The sequence below is a fragment of the Anopheles maculipalpis genome, chromosome 2RL, assembly GCF_943734695.1.
Source record: "Anopheles maculipalpis chromosome 2RL, idAnoMacuDA_375_x, whole genome shotgun sequence".
Classification (NCBI taxonomy): domain Eukaryota; kingdom Metazoa; phylum Arthropoda; class Insecta; order Diptera; family Culicidae; genus Anopheles; species Anopheles maculipalpis.
Genome location: NC_064871.1, coordinates 24,760,936 through 24,779,985, shown reverse-complemented (window position 1 = coordinate 24,779,985; position 19,050 = coordinate 24,760,936). Strand labels below are relative to the sequence as shown.

Sequence of the window (19,050 nt, the reverse complement as noted above, 5' to 3'; positions counted from 1 at the left end):
CAAACAAATTAACCTTAAACATTTCTCTATCTGTCTATCTCTCTTATTGGCTTAATGACCTATTAAAATATGTTGGAACGACGTATTAGAACATCAGTACCATGTAGTTGGATAGCGCCTCCCTGTATTTGAATGGATTCGGGGATTCTTAAGAAATTCAAGCGTGTTTTGTGATGGGGAATCCATAAGGCTCCAGGTATTGGGTCCATTTTACTAAATTAAGTCCCTCCTGAAGTTTTGGAACAGTATTGGTATTCGGTGGAACTTATTTAACCGTTTAGATTCACGGCGAAATTTTATAGTTGATTTTGGAACAGCGTGAAACTTGGACCATGTATTATTCCTTTAAGTCTAACAGCAGCAACGCATTTTTGCTGTGCCTCTTCCATGTATTTTTTGGTTCTTGGACGGTAACCGAAGTGGTGCAATGAGCTTGAGCTGAGCTGAGTGTTTTTCTCTCGAACAGTATTTTGGGTAGTATGAAACGCGTTTTCGTTATATGTGTGTCCATGGTTCATGGGTGATGTGTTCAACACGAAATTCCGCAAGATCAGCAGAAATTATTCATCAGCTGCTGTTCAGAAAAAATCTTCTACCACTGCTAGTGAAACTGTTAAATATTTTTACACGGTGAAAACAAGATGTTGGTTTGGGCAATAGCAGGGATCGATGAACTTTTTTTTTATCCAAATATTGAACAGGTAGTCAACTGTTCACTAGTCACTATAATGTTACTAAATCACTTTTTATGTTATCTTTTTTTTAATTATTCATAAGGGACGGCCAGGCCGTATTGCTACTTATGTTATCTAATCGTAATAATTTACTTAATTGTTTGTTTCCTTATTTTGTAATACAGGATTCTTAACTGTTTGAGCTTAGAAACCCATTTGTTTTGATTCGGTGCCAAAGTAAATACTTTCATTGGCATTTAAAATTTCGGCAAAGGGTTTTGATTTTGAGTATAATATATGCATCTACAGCAGAAATCTTTATTTTTTCAAGAAAAAACCTATGTTGGTTATTAATATTCACTAAACAATAAGACATTTAGCAATTTTCTACATAGTGTGCAATAATTGGCAACCTAAGCAATGTATCATAATGGCTTTATTTACTATTTTATATTTACTATTCTTATAAACATCAGCCGATGTAACCTACAACATCCGACTATATTGTAGTTTTTCAATTGTTGTTCAAACCGGATATCGACATCAATCCCAAAGGTGGAATTTTTATCTAGCAGCATTATTTCAAATCCCATCCATACCTTTCCAACGACACAAACAAACAGGATCTTTACCCCGTATAAAGAAAGGTTAAAGATTGAATCATCCCATGCCATTGTAATGAAAAAAAAAATTTTCTTATCACCGTATTCTTACAGATGGTACATTTTTTACATTTCTGACTTCCTTTATTTACTTGTAGCTGGAAAAAGGATTTCATACCAGTGGTGCGATAGGCCGGCATCATTGCAAAGACTTAGTCTCACTTAGCCTTAGTGTAATGACTAAGAAACGTGCAGAAATCATACAGACAACTATCCAATTATTTTTTACTGCAAATGCTCATTTTATTATAAATACTCCTCCATTTTTTTCGTACATTTTCTGAATGCATGTGTTCGCAAATGGTTCATTTTGTTTAGTTGTTCGAATCGGGTTTGGTTTTCTAGTAGACGTGCACGCACTTCTTGGGCAAGAAGAACTTGACGGTCTTGGTGACCGACTTGTTGCTCATGTCCGGGTTGACTCCCTTGCGGATCTGCTGCTTGTACAGCTGGGCAACGGAATCGGTAACGTCACGGCAGTGGACATCGACGTACTTGGGAACCTTCTCGACAGCCTTGCACTGAGAGGCGCAGGTCGGGAGCGGACGGCTGGTGAAGCAGATCTTATCGCCCTGCTCGACGTACTGGGCCTGATGTTTCACGGGGCATTCCTTCTCGGTGTACTGCTGCTTCTCGAAGAAGTGCTCACGGTTCGGCTTCTGTTCCTCCGAGGACGACGAGTTGGAATCGTTAGATTCGTCCGACTCCGACGAAGACGACGACGAGGACGACTCCGACGAGGACGAGTCCGAAAAGTCAAAGTCCTTGTAGTAGTAGTTGTAACGCTGACGTCCAGCTTCCTGCTCGCTGATGACATTGCCGAAGTAGTACTGGGGCTTCACACAGTGCTGCTCCGCCTTCTGGTGGTACTCGGTGAAGTAGGCCTGAGCCGGGCCGCTGCAGTTCATTCCAGCGAGCGCGTACGAGGCGGCAAAGTATTCGGGTTTGCGCATGACGCACTGGTCGGGAGTGATGAAGTCGTCCTCTCCCTCGCCGTTGTTGGTACCGCAAAGACCGACAAAGTTGTTGAAGTACGACTGGTCGGCGAAGAAGCGGGCACGGTATCCGTCGAACACGATCTTGATGTCGTCGTCGCGGAAGCTAATCTCCAGCTCGTTGCCAGGGAGGGCGTACACGCGGATCAGCGGTTGATCGCCACCATCATCGTTGGTGTACATTTCGACGGCGTACTTTTCGTGGATCTGCTGGGGCTTGCCGTTGATGTAGACCGTCGGGAGCTCATGTCCTTGCGGGATGATATCGATGTTGTAGTCGTTCTGCTTGTACTGTCCAAGGATGGCCTTCAGGAAGAGTTGGTTGTTGTCGCCATGACGCGCCAGAATGGTGATCTGTTCGTCCTCGCCGAATCCGTTCTTCCAGTTGTATTCGTAGTCCGAGTTCATGAAGTGCGAGTCCTGAGCGTAGAAGTAGTAGTCGGGCTTGACGGTGTGCAGCACAACATGCCAGCAGTTGCCAAGCTCGTAGTCGTAGGTCTTTCCATCGAAGGTGTTGACGAATTTGTTCGACACAACGCAAGACGCTGGAGAGAAAGAAAAATGTTCATTAGTAATCTATTGCAATGCATTGCGCATACGGCAGACTTACGGTGGTAGTTTCCGCGGTATGCGTAGTTGAACATGCGCTCGTAGTAATCGAAGTCTGGGTGGATGGAGAAGAAGTAACGGGCGTACTCGCTTTCGATCGGGTAGTTCTGGATAGCAAAGCTACGATCGGTTCCGTAGAAGGAAGCGTTGTAATAGTCGAAGTACGGGGCCAGCTGGAAGTCAATCTGGAACTGGTTGTGCTTGCCCTGGAAGAAGTAGTCCTCGCTCCAGTACGGGAAAGTGAAGTAACGGGCGTAGTCGAAGAATTGGTAGGTCATGTTCTTGGCATAGTTGGAGACATCCTTGTACTCAAAGTTGAACGAGTACTGGTCGAAGTAGCCAGCCTGGCGAGTTGCGTTTTGGCACGCGGGCAGTTGGAAGTAGCCCTGGTCCATCTGCTGCTTGCAGCGCTGGCCAGCCTCAGAGATGCGCAGGAAGTGGCGGTAGGGTTCAGACTGGATCAGCTTACCCTTCATCGAGATATGTGATCCTCCCTGGCACTTCTCGCCGTATGCGAGCTCCCAGTTCATGCTTCCAATCTTGTCGAAGTTCAGGACGTTCAGGAAGTTGAGCTTGGGCATGTTCGGGTACTGGTTGGTGGCCGAGAAGCACATCTGGAACTGCTTGCCAGAGAACGGAATGAACTGGTAGAAGGCGCTCGACGAGACGTACGGGCTGAAGGAAAGGAACATCAGCAGACGCTCCTTCTCGTCGACCGGGCTGTCGGCGTAGGCGGTGGTGAACACGAACTCGGCCTTCTGCTGCTTGCCCTCAAACACGACACCGAAATCGAAGACATTCACGTCGCTGTTACGAATACCGGCACCGGCATTGCGCATGAACTGCTCCTGGCGGCGCTGGCTTCCGGCGTAGTATACGAAGGGTTGGGCGTAGTTGAACTCATTGTAGTATCCAGAGTATCCGTGGCGACCCTTCGGGTGTTTTGCTTCGGCGGTCTGGAAGTCCTGGTCGTAGTCGGCCTGCTTGTGCTGCAGCACAAACTTCACATTCTTCACGCTGGTACGCTGAGCATCGTAGTACAGGTTCAGTTGATGGTAGTGGTAAGTCTCCGAAGCGAACGGATAGACCAGCGCGGACCAGTAGTCGTGCTGTTCAATGTGCTTCATCAGGTAGGCATAGTCGATGAAGTCCTTGTCGTATTTGGCCTGGAATCGCAGAGCAACACCGGTCAGCTCATGGCCGAACGAAGTCTCGAACGACTTGGTGGTCTGGGCGCGATCGTGCAGGATATGCACGCTCGGCTGCTCGGCTATCGGGCGCAGATCGGTGATGTCCTTGTATCCGGTGTACGGCCACGAGCTCATGTGGAAGAGAAGGGCATCCTTCTTGGGTTCCAGCGGCTGCACGTTCACTTCAAAGTCGTTGTTCTCAAAGTCGAAGCCAAAGTCGAAGCTGAACGGCAGGTATCCCTGGAACTTCTTCTGGTATCCGGCGACGTAACGCTGGTGGTCGAAGGGCGTGATGAAGCCAACCTTGGCATCAACCAAGCGAGAGTAGGCCATGTTCACATCGGCCGATCCGTTGAACCAACGCGGCAGATGGATGAAATCGTCGTACTCCTTCTCCGGATAGCCGGTCGGGGTCTTGTAGATGCTCGGGTGGGTGGTGGCGGTGGCCTCGAACTCGAATTTCATCAGAGTCGGGGTCTTCAGGCTGTAGGTGAAAGGCAGACCGGTGGCCAACGGGAAGGCCATGGTGACAACGTTCTGCTGGTAGAACTTGGTCACGTTGTACGCAAAACCATCTTCGAAGTCTTCGAAGTACTTCTTGACAAGGCTCGGGAACTGCTCGATGGTCTGGTTGTTGAAGGCGAAGAAGCGCTCACCGTTGAAGATCTGGAACATGAACTGACCCTCCAGCTCTTCAGCCTCCTCGGGGTCGATGTTCAGCAGCTTGGCAATGCGGGTGGTGGACCACTTCTGGAACTCCTCCTGGTTCTTGTTTCCGAACTGCTCGTAGTAGTCGTTCTGGTACTTGTGGTTCTTGCTGTACTGGCTGAAGTAGTCCTTGAAGAGGGACGGGTACTGCTTGTAGTACTTGTAGTAGTAGTCGCTAGACTTGTACTCCTGGTGCTTGTTGTAGCTGTCGTATTGCTTGTCGAGCAGATCGAAGAACGTCTCCATGCTCGAGACCAGGTAGTAGAAGGTCGAGAAACGCTTCAGACCACCCATGTTCTTGCGCAGATGGAAGAAGAATCCGCTCGGGACGTAGTGGTCATCGGCAGCGATCTGGGAGAAGTACATGCGGTACGAAAGCTCAAGTTCCTTGAAGGCAAAGTCGCGCAGGTAAGTTCCCGAGTACTGCAGGCTAAAGTCACGCGGGTTCAGGTGCTTGATGGCGGCCTGGGCGTTCTGCGAGAACTCGTAGTCGTCATCGAACTCATCGGCTTCAGAAGCACTCTCCAGGGCGGTCTTGACGGCGGCGCGCACGTATGTGCTCGGATCGTAGTGGGTCTGCTCAGCCATGCGCTGGAGCATGTATACCGGGGGCTTCGTGCGGACCAACAGGTAGACTGCGGCACAACGCACCTCATGGGCATCTCCGGTGTTCTGGTACACCTTGAACAGCACAGAACGGGCCAGACGAGGGTAGTTCTCGACCAGACGGTCCAGGGCGACAATGAAAGCCAAACGCTGGAAGTGGGTCACTGGGATCTTGCCCTCCAGGTACGGCTCGAACACGTTCAGGATTTCAGGGTGGCCCAAATGTCCCAGACAGCGGATGTACACCTGCACCTTAACGCTGTCACCAGCCTTGACGGCTTCACGCAGCTGATGCGCGAACCACGGCACGACCTTGTGAGCAACGATCTTGTAGTCGGCGTCAGCCAAACGGCCGAAGCTGTGCACGGGGTAGTAGTTGTAGGCAGAGCGGTTGTTGACCTGGGCGCGGTTCAGGAAGTCACAGAAGGAAATCATAGCCGTCGTGTTCAGGTACTCCTGGTGCTGGACGGCGTTGGACGTCACCAGCAGGAAGTACTCGTGCATAACGGTCTCGGTCGGGTAGCGGATGGTCTTGGGCAGAGTAGCGATGACGCTGGCGGCTTCATCACCACGCAGTTTCTTCTCTTCGATCAATTCCTTGATCACCTTGAATACGGGCGGGGTACCGGCCTGGGCCAAAGCATCGCGGAAAGTGTTCCAAGCGTCACACTTCTTAGCGAACGACTCACTGTGGTTGCTGCCTTCCTCGCGCTCCTTTTGCGAGACGAACAGCTTCTGGCAAACATCGTAGATGTCTTGGTAGTGCATGGTGCGCAGAACACGGGCCAAAATGGTGAACTTGTTCAGCGTGTTCGACTTGGGGACCTGGGACATTTCCTGCAGTTCGTCAGCAATCTCGTACGCCAGCTTGTAAGCGTAGCGGGAGGCATCAACGTTACGAGCGTACTGGACGCTGTATCCCTTGTATCCGGTGAAGTAGGGAAGGAAAGGAGTCTGGGGGGCTTCCTTCATGCTCTCCGGGATCGGCTGATAGAAGTCCTCCTCGCTGCTCAGGGAGTCAGAGTCCGACTCGGAAGAGCTGTAAAAATCATGCTCATCAGACTCATCGGACGACGAGCTAGACGAGGAGCTGCTGGAATCGTCAGAGCTGGACGAATCAGACGAGGTGTTGTTTTGCTTGTGCAGGCGATGCTGATCGCGCTGGTACGCTTCGTAGTACTGCTTTTCCTTGAAGGCATTCAGATCACGACGGTTGCGGTTTCCACGGTGTTCGACTTCCTTCATCTGCTTCTTGTACTGCTCAGCAGGGCTGATCTTGAAGTTTTCATGCTCTTCCTCCGAGCTAGAGCTCGAGTCCGAAGAGCTGGACGAATCGCTGGAGGAATCCGAGGACGAGGACGAGGACGAGTCATCGGTCTCGTTGGCCGGACGAACGAAGTTTTTCTTATCGTGAGCCATGTTGTAGCTGTACACCAGGTCGACAAACACCTGGCGATCGTCAGCCGGACCTTCGGGGTACTTCTCGAAGGGCTTGATTTCGTTGAGAGTCATGTTGACCTGAGCGTAGACCATGGCCTTCTGGCTGTTAACCAGAGAGGGGCTGACGACAACCTTGTTGACGGTGGACACCGACTGGATGGTGTAGTTGTACCAGTTTCCGGTCATATACATCTGGGTCACCTCCGACTTGGACATGATGTTGCCCATCTGGTTGGTGTTCGGCTTGAAGTCGCTGAATCCGCTGAAGCCAAAGTGGAAGCCCATGCGCTGCTCGCAATGATCAAAGTTGCGGGACTTGACGACATGGAAGACGTGCTGGTCTTCCTCGAGCCACTGGGGCTGAGGAACCCATTCCTTGTGGGACTGGAAGTGGTATTCCGGGACGGGGTTAACGTCGTACAGAGTTTCACATTCGCCGGTCACCGATGGTTCCATGGTCTTGTACACTCCGGTGAGGGTGTTGTTCTCCGGGAACTGGTTGAACTCGGACTTGATCACGTACGCTCCCTGGGTGTCCAGCTGCAGCTGGCTGACCCAGCCCTTGAGCATGTTCACTTCGTGGTTGGGAACGGTCTTCTCAACGTAGAAACCCTTGACGGCTCCCTTGTTGTAGTAGATACCGAAGGGCTTCGAGCTGAACGGCATCGGCTGCCATTTCAGGTTGAAATGCGCCAGTTCAGTGCGGTATCCGCGGGGCAGATACTCGTTGAACGCGGCGTACATCGGACGGTCAATGTAGGCGACGACATAGTTGTGATCCTTGGGACGGATCACCAAGTAGCCGTGCGTCACAATGCCAGTCCAGTAGTCCTCGAGGTCCGGCAGAGCGGTCATGGTTTTCGTCGTCACGTTGTACACGTACTCCCGGTTCGGCTCCCAAGCGCCGAACTCGAAGCCCGTCTTGTTGAACGGGCGGGAGTAGGGGAACTCATACTCGTACGAGTACTGGTACGCCGTACACAACCCCACTGTAAAACAAAATTCAACACGCACACACACACATAGATTAGTAATGCTGCACACCTAATTCACGGAAACACTGGATGCATCCTTTGAATGCCGGAGCAAACGAGGACTAAGATCACTTACCAAACGTGAGGAGAAGTAACTTCGCGATCATGGTTCGGTTGTTCTCAGATGCCCGAATGCTTTGATTGCACTCCAAAGCTCGAATGTGCCTTCTGGTGGGCACAAGATTACCTTTTATAAGACAATTTTGCTGATCCCACGATCTTGCTATCATCGAATCTATTCGTCTACGACGATTAGTTTATTGACCGCTGTGTTGCACGATTGAGTAATTTTTACTGCTCACATGTTTACTGTCTGATGCTTATCAGTTTAATCCGTATGCTTGTGTAGCAAATTGTAAAATGGTGGTATATTGTGGAATCTTCCTACAGTTTTTCAATGAATTAGAGCTAGTGGTACCAGGATCAATGGGATCTTTTTCATGATCTTGCCTTTGTGTAAGAAATTGTTTTTAATTGATAATTCCTTAAGCCCATTCTTTGTGTTGCATTTTATTTTTCACCAATGAAGCACAATTAGTTGCTTGGTACATGTTGTTTAAATGTATGCATTTGTTACTGATAACCCATTTTCCTAAAGCATTCTTAAGCCATTTGATTTTTAGAGCGAGTATCTTTACAAACAAATTAACCTTAAACATTTCTCTATCTGTCTATCTCTCTTATTGGCTTAATGACCTATTAAAATATGTTGGAACGACGTATTAGAACATCAGTACCATGTAGTTGGATAGCGCCTCCCTGTATTTGAATGGATTCGGGGATTCTTAAGAAATTCAAGCGTGTTTTGTGATGGGGAATCCATAAGGCTCCAGGTATTGGGTCCATTTTACTAAATTAAGTCCCTCCTGAAGTTTTGGAACAGTATTGGTATTCGGTGGAACTTATTTAACCGTTTAGATTCACGGCGAAATTTTATAGTTGATTTTGGAACAGCGTGAAACTTGGACCATGTATTATTCCTTTAAGTCTAACAGCAGCAACGCATTTTTGCTGTGCCTCTTCCATGTATTTTTTGGTTCTTGGACGGTAACCGAAGTGGTGCAATGAGCTTGAGCTGAGCTGAGTGTTTTTCTCTCGAACAGTATTTTGGGTAGTATGAAACGCGTTTTCGTTATATGTGTGTCCATGGTTCATGGGTGATGTGTTCAACACGAAATTCCGCAAGATCAGCAGAAATTATTCATCAGCTGCTGTTCAGAAAAAATCTTCTACCACTGCTAGTGAAACTGTTAAATATTTTTACACGGTGAAAACAAGATGTTGGTTTGGGCAATAGCAGGGATCGATGAACTTTTTTTTTATCCAAATATTGAACAGGTAGTCAACTGTTCACTAGTCACTATAATGTTACTAAATCACTTTTTATGTTATCTTTTTTTTAATTATTCATAAGGGACGGCCAGGCCGTATTGCTACTTATGTTATCTAATCGTAATAATTTACTTAATTGTTTGTTTCCTTATTTTGTAATACAGGATTCTTAACTGTTTGAGCTTAGAAACCCATTTGTTTTGATTCGGTGCCAAAGTAAATACTTTCATTGGCATTTAAAATTTCGGCAAAGGGTTTTGATTTTGAGTATAATATATGCATCTACAGCAGAAATCTTTATTTTTTCAAGAAAAAACCTATGTTGGTTATTAATATTCACTAAACAATAAGACATTTAGCAATTTTCTACATAGTGTGCAATAATTGGCAACCTAAGCAATGTATCATAATGGCTTTATTTACTATTTTATATTTACTATTCTTATAAACATCAGCCGATGTAACCTACAACATCCGACTATATTGTAGTTTTTCAATTGTTGTTCAAACCGGATATCGACATCAATCCCAAAGGTGGAATTTTTATCTAGCAGCATTATTTCAAATCCCATCCATACCTTTCCAACGACACAAACAAACAGGATCTTTACCCCGTATAAAGAAAGGTTAAAGATTGAATCATCCCATGCCATTGTAATGAAAAAAAAAATTTTCTTATCACCGTATTCTTACAGATGGTACATTTTTTACATTTCTGACTTCCTTTATTTACTTGTAGCTGGAAAAAGGATTTCATACCAGTGGTGCGATAGGCCGGCATCATTGCAAAGACTTAGTCTCACTTAGCCTTAGTGTAATGACTAAGAAACGTGCAGAAATCATACAGACAACTATCCAATTATTTTTTACTGCAAATGCTCATTTTATTATAAATACTCCTCCATTTTTTTCGTACATTTTCTGAATGCATGTGTTCGCAAATGGTTCATTTTGTTTAGTTGTTCGAATCGGGTTTGGTTTTCTAGTAGACGTGCACGCACTTCTTGGGCAAGAAGAACTTGACGGTCTTGGTGACCGACTTGTTGCTCATGTCCGGGTTGACTCCCTTGCGGATCTGCTGCTTGTACAGCTGGGCAACGGAATCGGTAACGTCACGGCAGTGGACCTCGACGTACTTGGGAACCTTCTCGACAGCCTTGCACTGAGAGGCGCAGGTCGGGAGCGGACGGCTGGTGAAGCAGATCTTATCGCCCTGCTCGACGTACTGGGCCTGATGTTTCACGGGGCATTCCTTCTCGGTGTACTGCTGCTTCTCGAAGAAGTGCTCACGGTTCGGCTTCTGTTCCTCCGAGGACGACGAGTTGGAATCGTTAGATTCGTCCGACTCCGACGAAGACGACGACGAGGACGACTCCGACGAGGACGAGTCCGAAAAGTCAAAGTCCTTGTAGTAGTAGTTGTAACGCTGACGTCCAGCTTCCTGCTCGCTGATGACATTGCCGAAGTAGTACTGGGGCTTCACACAGTGCTGCTCCGCCTTCTGGTGGTACTCGGTGAAGTAGGCCTGAGCCGGGCCGCTGCAGTTCATTCCAGCGAGCGCGTACGAGGCGGCAAAGTATTCGGGTTTGCGCATGACGCACTGGTCGGGAGTGATGAAGTCGTCCTCTCCCTCGCCGTTGTTGGTACCGCAAAGACCGACAAAGTTGTTGAAGTACGACTGGTCGGCGAAGAAGCGGGCACGGTATCCGTCGAACACGATCTTGATGTCGTCGTCGCGGAAGCTAATCTCCAGCTCGTTGCCAGGGAGGGCGTACACGCGGATCAGCGGTTGATCGCCACCATCATCGTTGGTGTACATTTCGACGGCGTACTTTTCGTGGATCTGCTGGGGCTTGCCGTTGATGTAGACCGTCGGGAGCTCATGTCCTTGCGGGATGATATCGATGTTGTAGTCGTTCTGCTTGTACTGTCCAAGGATGGCCTTCAGGAAGAGTTGGTTGTTGTCGCCATGACGCGCCAGAATGGTGATCTGTTCGTCCTCGCCGAATCCGTTCTTCCAGTTGTATTCGTAGTCCGAGTTCATGAAGTGCGAGTCCTGAGCGTAGAAGTAGTAGTCGGGCTTGACGGTGTGCAGCACAACATGCCAGCAGTTGCCAAGCTCGTAGTCGTAGGTCTTTCCATCGAAGGTGTTGACGAATTTGTTCGACACAACGCAAGACGCTGGAGAGAAAGAAAAATGTTCATTAGTAATCTATTGCAATGCATTGCGCATACGGCAGACTTACGGTGGTAGTTTCCGCGGTATGCGTAGTTGAACATGCGCTCGTAGTAATCGAAGTCTGGGTGGATGGAGAAGAAGTAACGGGCGTACTCGCTTTCGATCGGGTAGTTCTGGATAGCAAAGCTACGATCGGTTCCGTAGAAGGAAGCGTTGTAATAGTCGAAGTACGGGGCCAGCTGGAAGTCAATCTGGAACTGGTTGTGCTTGCCCTGGAAGAAGTAGTCCTCGCTCCAGTACGGGAAAGTGAAGTAACGGGCGTAGTCGAAGAATTGGTAGGTCATGTTCTTGGCATAGTTGGAGACATCCTTGTACTCAAAGTTGAACGAGTACTGGTCGAAGTAGCCAGCCTGGCGAGTTGCGTTTTGGCACGCGGGCAGTTGGAAGTAGCCCTGGTCCATCTGCTGCTTGCAGCGCTGGCCAGCCTCAGAGATGCGCAGGAAGTGGCGGTAGGGTTCAGACTGGATCAGCTTACCCTTCATCGAGATATGTGATCCTCCCTGGCACTTCTCGCCGTATGCGAGCTCCCAGTTCATGCTTCCAATCTTGTCGAAGTTCAGGACGTTCAGGAAGTTGAGCTTGGGCATGTTCGGGTACTGGTTGGTGGCCGAGAAGCACATCTGGAACTGCTTGCCAGAGAACGGAATGAACTGGTAGAAGGCGCTCGACGAGACGTACGGGCTGAAGGAAAGGAACATCAGCAGACGCTCCTTCTCGTCGACCGGGCTGTCGGCGTAGGCGGTGGTGAACACGAACTCGGCCTTCTGCTGCTTGCCCTCAAACACGACACCGAAATCGAAGACATTCACGTCGCTGTTACGAATACCGGCACCGGCATTGCGCATGAACTGCTCCTGGCGGCGCTGGCTTCCGGCGTAGTATACGAAGGGTTGGGCGTAGTTGAACTCATTGTAGTATCCAGAGTATCCGTGGCGACCCTTCGGGTGTTTTGCTTCGGCGGTCTGGAAGTCCTGGTCGTAGTCGGCCTGCTTGTGCTGCAGCACAAACTTCACATTCTTCACGCTGGTACGCTGAGCATCGTAGTACAGGTTCAGTTGATGGTAGTGGTAAGTCTCCGAAGCGAACGGATAGACCAGCGCGGACCAGTAGTCGTGCTGTTCAATGTGCTTCATCAGGTAGGCATAGTCGATGAAGTCCTTGTCGTATTTGGCCTGGAATCGCAGAGCAACACCGGTCAGCTCATGGCCGAACGAAGTCTCGAACGACTTGGTGGTCTGGGCGCGATCGTGCAGGATATGCACGCTCGGCTGCTCGGCCATCGGGCGCAGATCGGTGATGTCCTTGTATCCGGTGTACGGCCACGAGCTCATGTGGAAGAGAAGGGCATCCTTCTTGGGTTCCAGCGGCTGCACGTTCACTTCAAAGTCGTTGTTCTCAAAGTCGAAGCCAAAGTCGAAGCTGAACGGCAGGTATCCCTGGAACTTCTTCTGGTATCCGGCGACGTAACGCTGGTGGTCGAAGGGCGTGATGAAGCCAACCTTGGCATCAACCAAGCGAGAGTAGGCCATGTTCACATCGGCCGATCCGTTGAACCAACGCGGCAGATGGATGAAATCGTCGTACTCCTTCTCCGGATAGCCGGTCGGGGTCTTGTAGATGCTCGGGTGGGTGGTGGCGGTGGCCTCGAACTCGAATTTCATCAGAGTCGGGGTCTTCAGGCTGTAGGTGAAAGGCAGACCGGTGGCCAACGGGAAGGCCATGGTGACAACGTTCTGCTGGTAGAACTTGGTCACGTTGTACGCAAAACCATCTTCGAAGTCTTCGAAGTACTTCTTGACAAGGCTCGGGAACTGCTCGATGGTCTGGTTGTTGAAGGCGAAGAAGCGCTCACCGTTGAAGATCTGGAACATGAACTGACCCTCCAGCTCTTCAGCCTCCTCGGGGTCGATGTTCAGCAGCTTGGCAATGCGGGTGGTGGACCACTTCTGGAACTCCTCCTGGTTCTTGTTTCCGAACTGCTCGTAGTAGTCGTTCTGGTACTTGTGGTTCTTGCTGTACTGGCTGAAGTAGTCCTTGAAGAGGGACGGGTACTGCTTGTAGTACTTGTAGTAGTAGTCGCTAGACTTGTACTCCTGGTGCTTGTTGTAGCTGTCGTATTGCTTGTCGAGCAGATCGAAGAACGTCTCCATGCTCGAGACCAGGTAGTAGAAGGTCGAGAAACGCTTCAGACCACCCATGTTCTTGCGCAGATGGAAGAAGAATCCGCTCGGGACGTAGTGGTCATCGGCAGCGATCTGGGAGAAGTACATGCGGTACGAAAGCTCAAGTTCCTTGAAGGCAAAGTCGCGCAGGTAAGTTCCCGAGTACTGCAGGCTAAAGTCACGCGGGTTCAGGTGCTTGATGGCGGCCTGGGCGTTCTGCGAGAACTCGTAGTCGTCATCGAACTCATCGGCTTCAGAAGCACTCTCCAGGGCGGTCTTGACGGCGGCGCGCACGTATGTGCTCGGATCGTAGTGGGTCTGCTCAGCCATGCGCTGGAGCATGTATACCGGGGGCTTCGTGCGGACCAACAGGTAGACTGCGGCACAACGCACCTCATGGGCATCTCCGGTGTTCTGGTACACCTTGAACAGCACAGAACGGGCCAGACGAGGGTAGTTCTCGACCAGACGGTCCAGGGCGACAATGAAAGCCAAACGCTGGAAGTGGGTCACTGGGATCTTGCCCTCCAGGTACGGCTCGAACACGTTCAGGATTTCAGGGTGGCCCAAATGTCCCAGACAGCGGATGTACACCTGCACCTTAACGCTGTCACCAGCCTTGACGGCTTCACGCAGCTGATGCGCGAACCACGGCACGACCTTGTGAGCAACGATCTTGTAGTCGGCGTCAGCCAAACGGCCGAAGCTGTGCACGGGGTAGTAGTTGTAGGCAGAGCGGTTGTTGACCTGGGCGCGGTTCAGGAAGTCACAGAAGGAAATCATAGCCGTCGTGTTCAGGTACTCCTGGTGCTGGACGGCGTTGGACGTCACCAGCAGGAAGTACTCGTGCATAACGGTCTCGGTCGGGTAGCGGATGGTCTTGGGCAGAGTAGCGATGACGCTGGCGGCTTCATCACCACGCAGTTTCTTCTCTTCGATCAATTCCTTGATCACCTTGAATGCGGGCGGGGTACCGGCCTGGGCCAAAGCATCGCGGAAAGTGTTCCAAGCGTCACACTTCTTAGCGAACGACTCACTGTGGTTGCTGCCTTCCTCGCGCTCCTTTTGCGAGACGAACAGCTTCTGGCAAACATCGTAGATGTCTTGGTAGTGCATGGTGCGCAGAACACGGGCCAAAATGGTGAACTTGTTCAGCGTGTTCGACTTGGGGACCTGGGACATTTCCTGCAGTTCGTCAGCAATCTCGTACGCCAGCTTGTAAGCGTAGCGGGAGGCATCAACGTTACGAGCGTACTGGACGCTGTATCCCTTGTATCCGGTGAAGTAGGGAAGGAAAGGAGTCTGGGGGGCTTCCTTCATGCTCTCCGGGATCGGCTGATAGAAGTCCTCCTCGCTGCTCAGGGAGTCAGAGTCCGACTCGGAAGAGCTGTAAAAATCATGCTCATCAGACTCATCGGACGACGAGCTAGACGAGGAGCTGCTGGAATCGTCAGAGCTGGACGAATCAGACGAGGTGTTGTTTTGCTTGTGCAGGCGATGCTGATCGCGCTGGTACGCTTCGTAGTACTGCTTTTCCTTGAAGGCATTCAGATCACGACGGTTGCGGTTTCCACGGTGTTCGACTTCCTTCATCTGCTTCTTGTACTGCTCAGCAGGGCTGATCTTGAAGTTTTCATGCTCTTCCTCCGAGCTAGAGCTCGAGTCCGAAGAGCTGGACGAATCGCTGGAGGAATCCGAGGACGAGGACGAGGACGAGTCATCGGTCTCGTTGGCCGGACGAACGAAGTTTTTCTTATCGTGAGCCATGTTGTAGCTGTACACCAGGTCGACAAACACCTGGCGATCGTCAGCCGGACCTTCGGGGTACTTCTCGAAGGGCTTGATTTCGTTGAGAGTCATGTTGACCTGAGCGTAGACCATGGCCTTCTGGCTGTTAACCAGAGAGGGGCTGACGACAACCTTGTTGACGGTGGACACCGACTGGATGGTGTAGTTGTACCAGTTTCCGGTCATATACATCTGGGTCACCTCCGACTTGGACATGATGTTGCCCATCTGGTTGGTGTTCGGCTTGAAGTCGCTGAATCCGCTGAAGCCAAAGTGGAAGCCCATGCGCTGCTCGCAATGATCAAAGTTGCGGGACTTGACGACATGGAAGACGTGCTGGTCTTCCTCGAGCCACTGGGGCTGAGGAACCCATTCCTTGTGGGACTGGAAGTGGTATTCCGGGACGGGGTTAACGTCGTACAGAGTTTCACATTCGCCGGTCACCGATGGTTCCATGGTCTTGTACACTCCGGTGAGGGTGTTGTTCTCCGGGAACTGGTTGAACTCGGACTTGATCACGTACGCTCCCTGGGTGTCCAGCTGCAGCTGGCTGACCCAGCCCTTGAGCATGTTCACTTCGTGGTTGGGAACGGTCTTCTCAACGTAGAAACCCTTGACGGCTCCCTTGTTGTAGTAGATACCGAAGGGCTTCGAGCTGAACGGCATCGGCTGCCATTTCAGGTTGAAATGCGCCAGTTCAGTGCGGTATCCGCGGGGCAGATACTCGTTGAACGCGGCGTACATCGGACGGTCAATGTAGGCGACGACATAGTTGTGATCCTTGGGACGGATCACCAAGTAGCCGTGCGTCACAATGCCGGTCCAGTAGTCCTCGAGGTCCGGCAGAGCGGTCATGGTTTTCGTCGTCACGTTGTACACGTACTCCCGGTTCGGCTCCCAAGCGCCGAACTCGAAGCCCGTCTTGTTGAACGGGCGGGAGTAGGGGAACTCATACTCGTACGAGTACTGGTACGCCGTACACAACCCCACTGTAAAACAAAATTCAACACGCACACACACACATAGATTAGTAATGCTGCACACCTAATTCACGGAAACACTGGATGCATCCTTTGAATGCCGGAGCAAACGAGGACTAAGATCACTTACCAAACGTGAGGAGAAGTAACTTCGCGATCATGGTTCGGTTGTTCTCAGATGCCCGGATGCTTTGATTGCACTCCAAAGCTCGAATGTGCCTTCTGGTGGGCACAAGATTACCTTTTATAAGACAATTTTGCTGATCCCACGATCTTGCTATCATCGAATCTATTCGTCTACGACGATTAGTTTATTGACCGCTGTGTTGCACGATTGAGTAATTTTTACTGCTCACATGTTTACTGTCTGATGCTTATCAGTTTAATCCGTATGCTTATGTAGCAAATTGTAAAATGGTGGTATATTGTGGAATCTTCCTACAGTTTTTCAATGAATTAGAGCTAGTGGTACCAGGATCAAGTGATTCTGTTTTATGAATCTTCTTATCATATTATGCTCGCTATTCTTTTGTGTAAGCAATATCTTTCTTTTGATATCTTTTCTGACTTCAACTTTTTTTGTTTTCAATTGTACTTCATCGGCTTTTATGTATTCTTCCAAACAGTCTTGAGTGTCAAAAAAATTCTATAGTTCTCAGGTTTGGATTGTTCAAGTGTACATGATTCGATGGTTTATCACCAGAAAAATGTTTTATTTCAAACAAACGGTTTTAAAATGGGGACTTTTTAACTCCCCTTACCCATGAGGTATATTCAGATTTTGAGATGCTATTTTGTACTACACTACTTTTGCAAAAAGCAGTGTTGTCGTAGGTGTTATGCTGTCATGTCCTGTTGTTATCGTTGAACTGCAAGTTACAATCTCAACAACTGCTTTAACACTATCTGAAGATTGCGTTCCCATGTTAATTTCCTTTTACGATCGTGTACTTCAAAATATATTATCTTTTTTTAACGAACTTTCCACCATTTTCTCGTTTGTCATTCGCAGCACGGGCACATTAAGATCACTAACGCCTCCTTTTTTATCGAGCCAACGAAGAACGTGTCAAGCAGCGACGCAAACATTCTACACCGTATCCAACGGCTTATGGCGGATAAAACGAGTCCCGGGAACGATGGGCGAACATTGTTCGATGGATCGAACACACCGGCGGAGGATTGTGCTGTACGGACAGATCATGAAACGGGTAAGTAGTCCCCTCTTTATACTCTTATAGAGTATGTTATGAGAATCCTCTAATTAAATCTACCAGATGCTTTGTTGCTTAGCCATGGTAATTTTGATTTTTAATTGGTCATCTGTCCGGTTTGTCCTTCTTCAGTTAGTTTAGACTGCCTTAAAGCATTTTTTTTATTGAAATTATTATCTAAAAACTTTTAAGGGGTTGTCCGGTGGTAGGACGACAACGATGACAGTCTACCGGGCTGTATCGGGGTTTAAATCCTATCCGGACCGTCCTCCCGTAGTTTGTTTCTACAGTTTACGCTGGTTTACAGCTCATTATATTCGATAAATTACTTTTACCATTTACCGGAAAATAACTCTTAAAAAATATATCTTCACCAATGTCCGGTTGTAGATACCACAGCATTTTTTAAAAATATTTTTAAAACCTGTAGAATAGATCATGCACGATATGCCAAAAAGTATTGAAACCCCTTCAGAAGTTTTGATGCTCTATAAACGTAGCGTTTTCATTTGTACCTCATTTCTTTTAATCGTATGCGGTCCTTTCAGGGTTGAAGACTTGCCTGGAATAAAGTTGTGCATGCATGTACGAATGTATGTATGCATGTGTTTGAAAAGGCACGTTCATGATCTCTTATTATCTTAAACGTTCGAGATGGTTTGTGACTAATACTATGCTAGAAAAGGCTCGGCACCATGATGCGCATACAATCTTTGTGCCCAATTCAATGGCCCGTAAACGTCTTGTCCCATTCGGCACGTGTTCATCGATAGGAGTTGTAGCGCAGAATAGAAAAGAACGCCGGGACTTTTCATTATTTTGTGTGTATTGGCCTGTTGGAAGTAATAAATCGCGCTGTCTGTCGAATTGGACATCGATACCGTGAATTATTGGCGTTTGGCCGTCGTGCGACACACGGGTGGCGAAGTATCGCTTCAGTCTGGCAGCTGTAGTCTTCTAAACTAGCTAGCTGCTGACCACTATCCCCCTCGAGCCACAGCCAGGAGTAGTTTGTTCAGGGCGAGTACCGACCGGCATAGCATATTATGCAACTCTCGCCAGCCCACTTTGTGGATGAGTATGCATTACAAAATTCTGACAAGCCGCTTACCGCGCGTTCACTAACGTTTATTCCAATCATGCTTGACATTATTCCGTTCAGTTCGATCGAGAATGTGGCGCAGTCGCGTCTGTATCACAAACTCATTTATCCAGCCCAACGGTGACGCACAGACAGCACGTAATAAAGGATTGCAAGTAGTGCCAGTGCGTGGTCAAACCTATCACAACATACGATACGAACTCATTAGTTTGTATCACCTTTACCGATCATTCGATCGGTTGATCAATTTCTTATAGACGCCGAGCTGTGTTGCCGGGTGCTGTAGTTCCATGCACACTGGGGGCGTTCGACGTA

The 19,050-nt window shown here is 49.0% G+C and overlaps 3 protein-coding genes across 3 annotated transcripts in view; 1 reads left to right on the top strand and 2 right to left on the bottom strand.

Moving 5' to 3' along the window:
• Positions 1–19,050, top strand: part of LOC126559641 (A disintegrin and metalloproteinase with thrombospondin motifs 9) — a 92,280-nt gene that overhangs the window by 39,857 nt on the left and 33,373 nt on the right. Inside the window, exon 5 of the mRNA XM_050215811.1 lies at positions 17,432–17,630. Within this exon, the coding sequence (XP_050071768.1) occupies positions 17,432–17,630 (199 nt within the window). The remainder of the gene's footprint in view (positions 1–17,431; positions 17,631–19,050) is intronic.
• On the bottom strand, positions 1,555–8,101 carry LOC126556606 (vitellogenin-A1-like). Its single transcript, XM_050211947.1, has 3 exons — positions 7,995–8,101; positions 2,942–7,873; positions 1,555–2,876 (listed from the first exon to the last, which is right to left on the bottom strand). Exons 1-3 carry the CDS (start codon positions 8,023–8,025, stop codon positions 1,678–1,680), a joined length of 6,162 nt encoding a protein of 2,053 aa, XP_050067904.1. The 5' UTR covers positions 8,026–8,101; the 3' UTR covers positions 1,555–1,677.
• On the bottom strand, positions 10,110–16,699 carry LOC126556605 (vitellogenin-A1-like). The gene is made up of 3 exons (XM_050211946.1): positions 16,550–16,699; positions 11,497–16,428; positions 10,110–11,431 (listed from the first exon to the last, which is right to left on the bottom strand). The coding sequence occupies exons 1-3, from the start codon at positions 16,578–16,580 to the stop codon at positions 10,233–10,235; spliced, it is 6,162 nt and encodes a 2,053-aa protein (XP_050067903.1). The 5' UTR covers positions 16,581–16,699; the 3' UTR covers positions 10,110–10,232.

Excerpts from the sequence above, each read along its gene's own strand:
- LOC126556606 (XM_050211947.1), bottom strand. The coding sequence starts at position 8,025 with ATGATCGCGAAGTTACTTCTCCTCACGTTTG. Across the intron at positions 7,874-7,994 it reads GTTACTTCTCCTCACGTTTG|TGGGGTTGTGTACGGCGTAC; the intron begins GTAAGTGATCTT and ends TTTGTTTTACAG. Across the intron at positions 2,877-2,941 it reads ATACCGCGGAAACTACCACC|CGTCTTGCGTTGTGTCGAAC; the intron begins GTAAGTCTGCCG and ends CTTTCTCTCCAG.
- LOC126556605 (XM_050211946.1), bottom strand. The coding sequence starts at position 16,580 with ATGATCGCGAAGTTACTTCTCCTCACGTTTG. Across the intron at positions 16,429-16,549 it reads GTTACTTCTCCTCACGTTTG|TGGGGTTGTGTACGGCGTAC; the intron begins GTAAGTGATCTT and ends TTTGTTTTACAG. Across the intron at positions 11,432-11,496 it reads ATACCGCGGAAACTACCACC|CGTCTTGCGTTGTGTCGAAC; the intron begins GTAAGTCTGCCG and ends CTTTCTCTCCAG.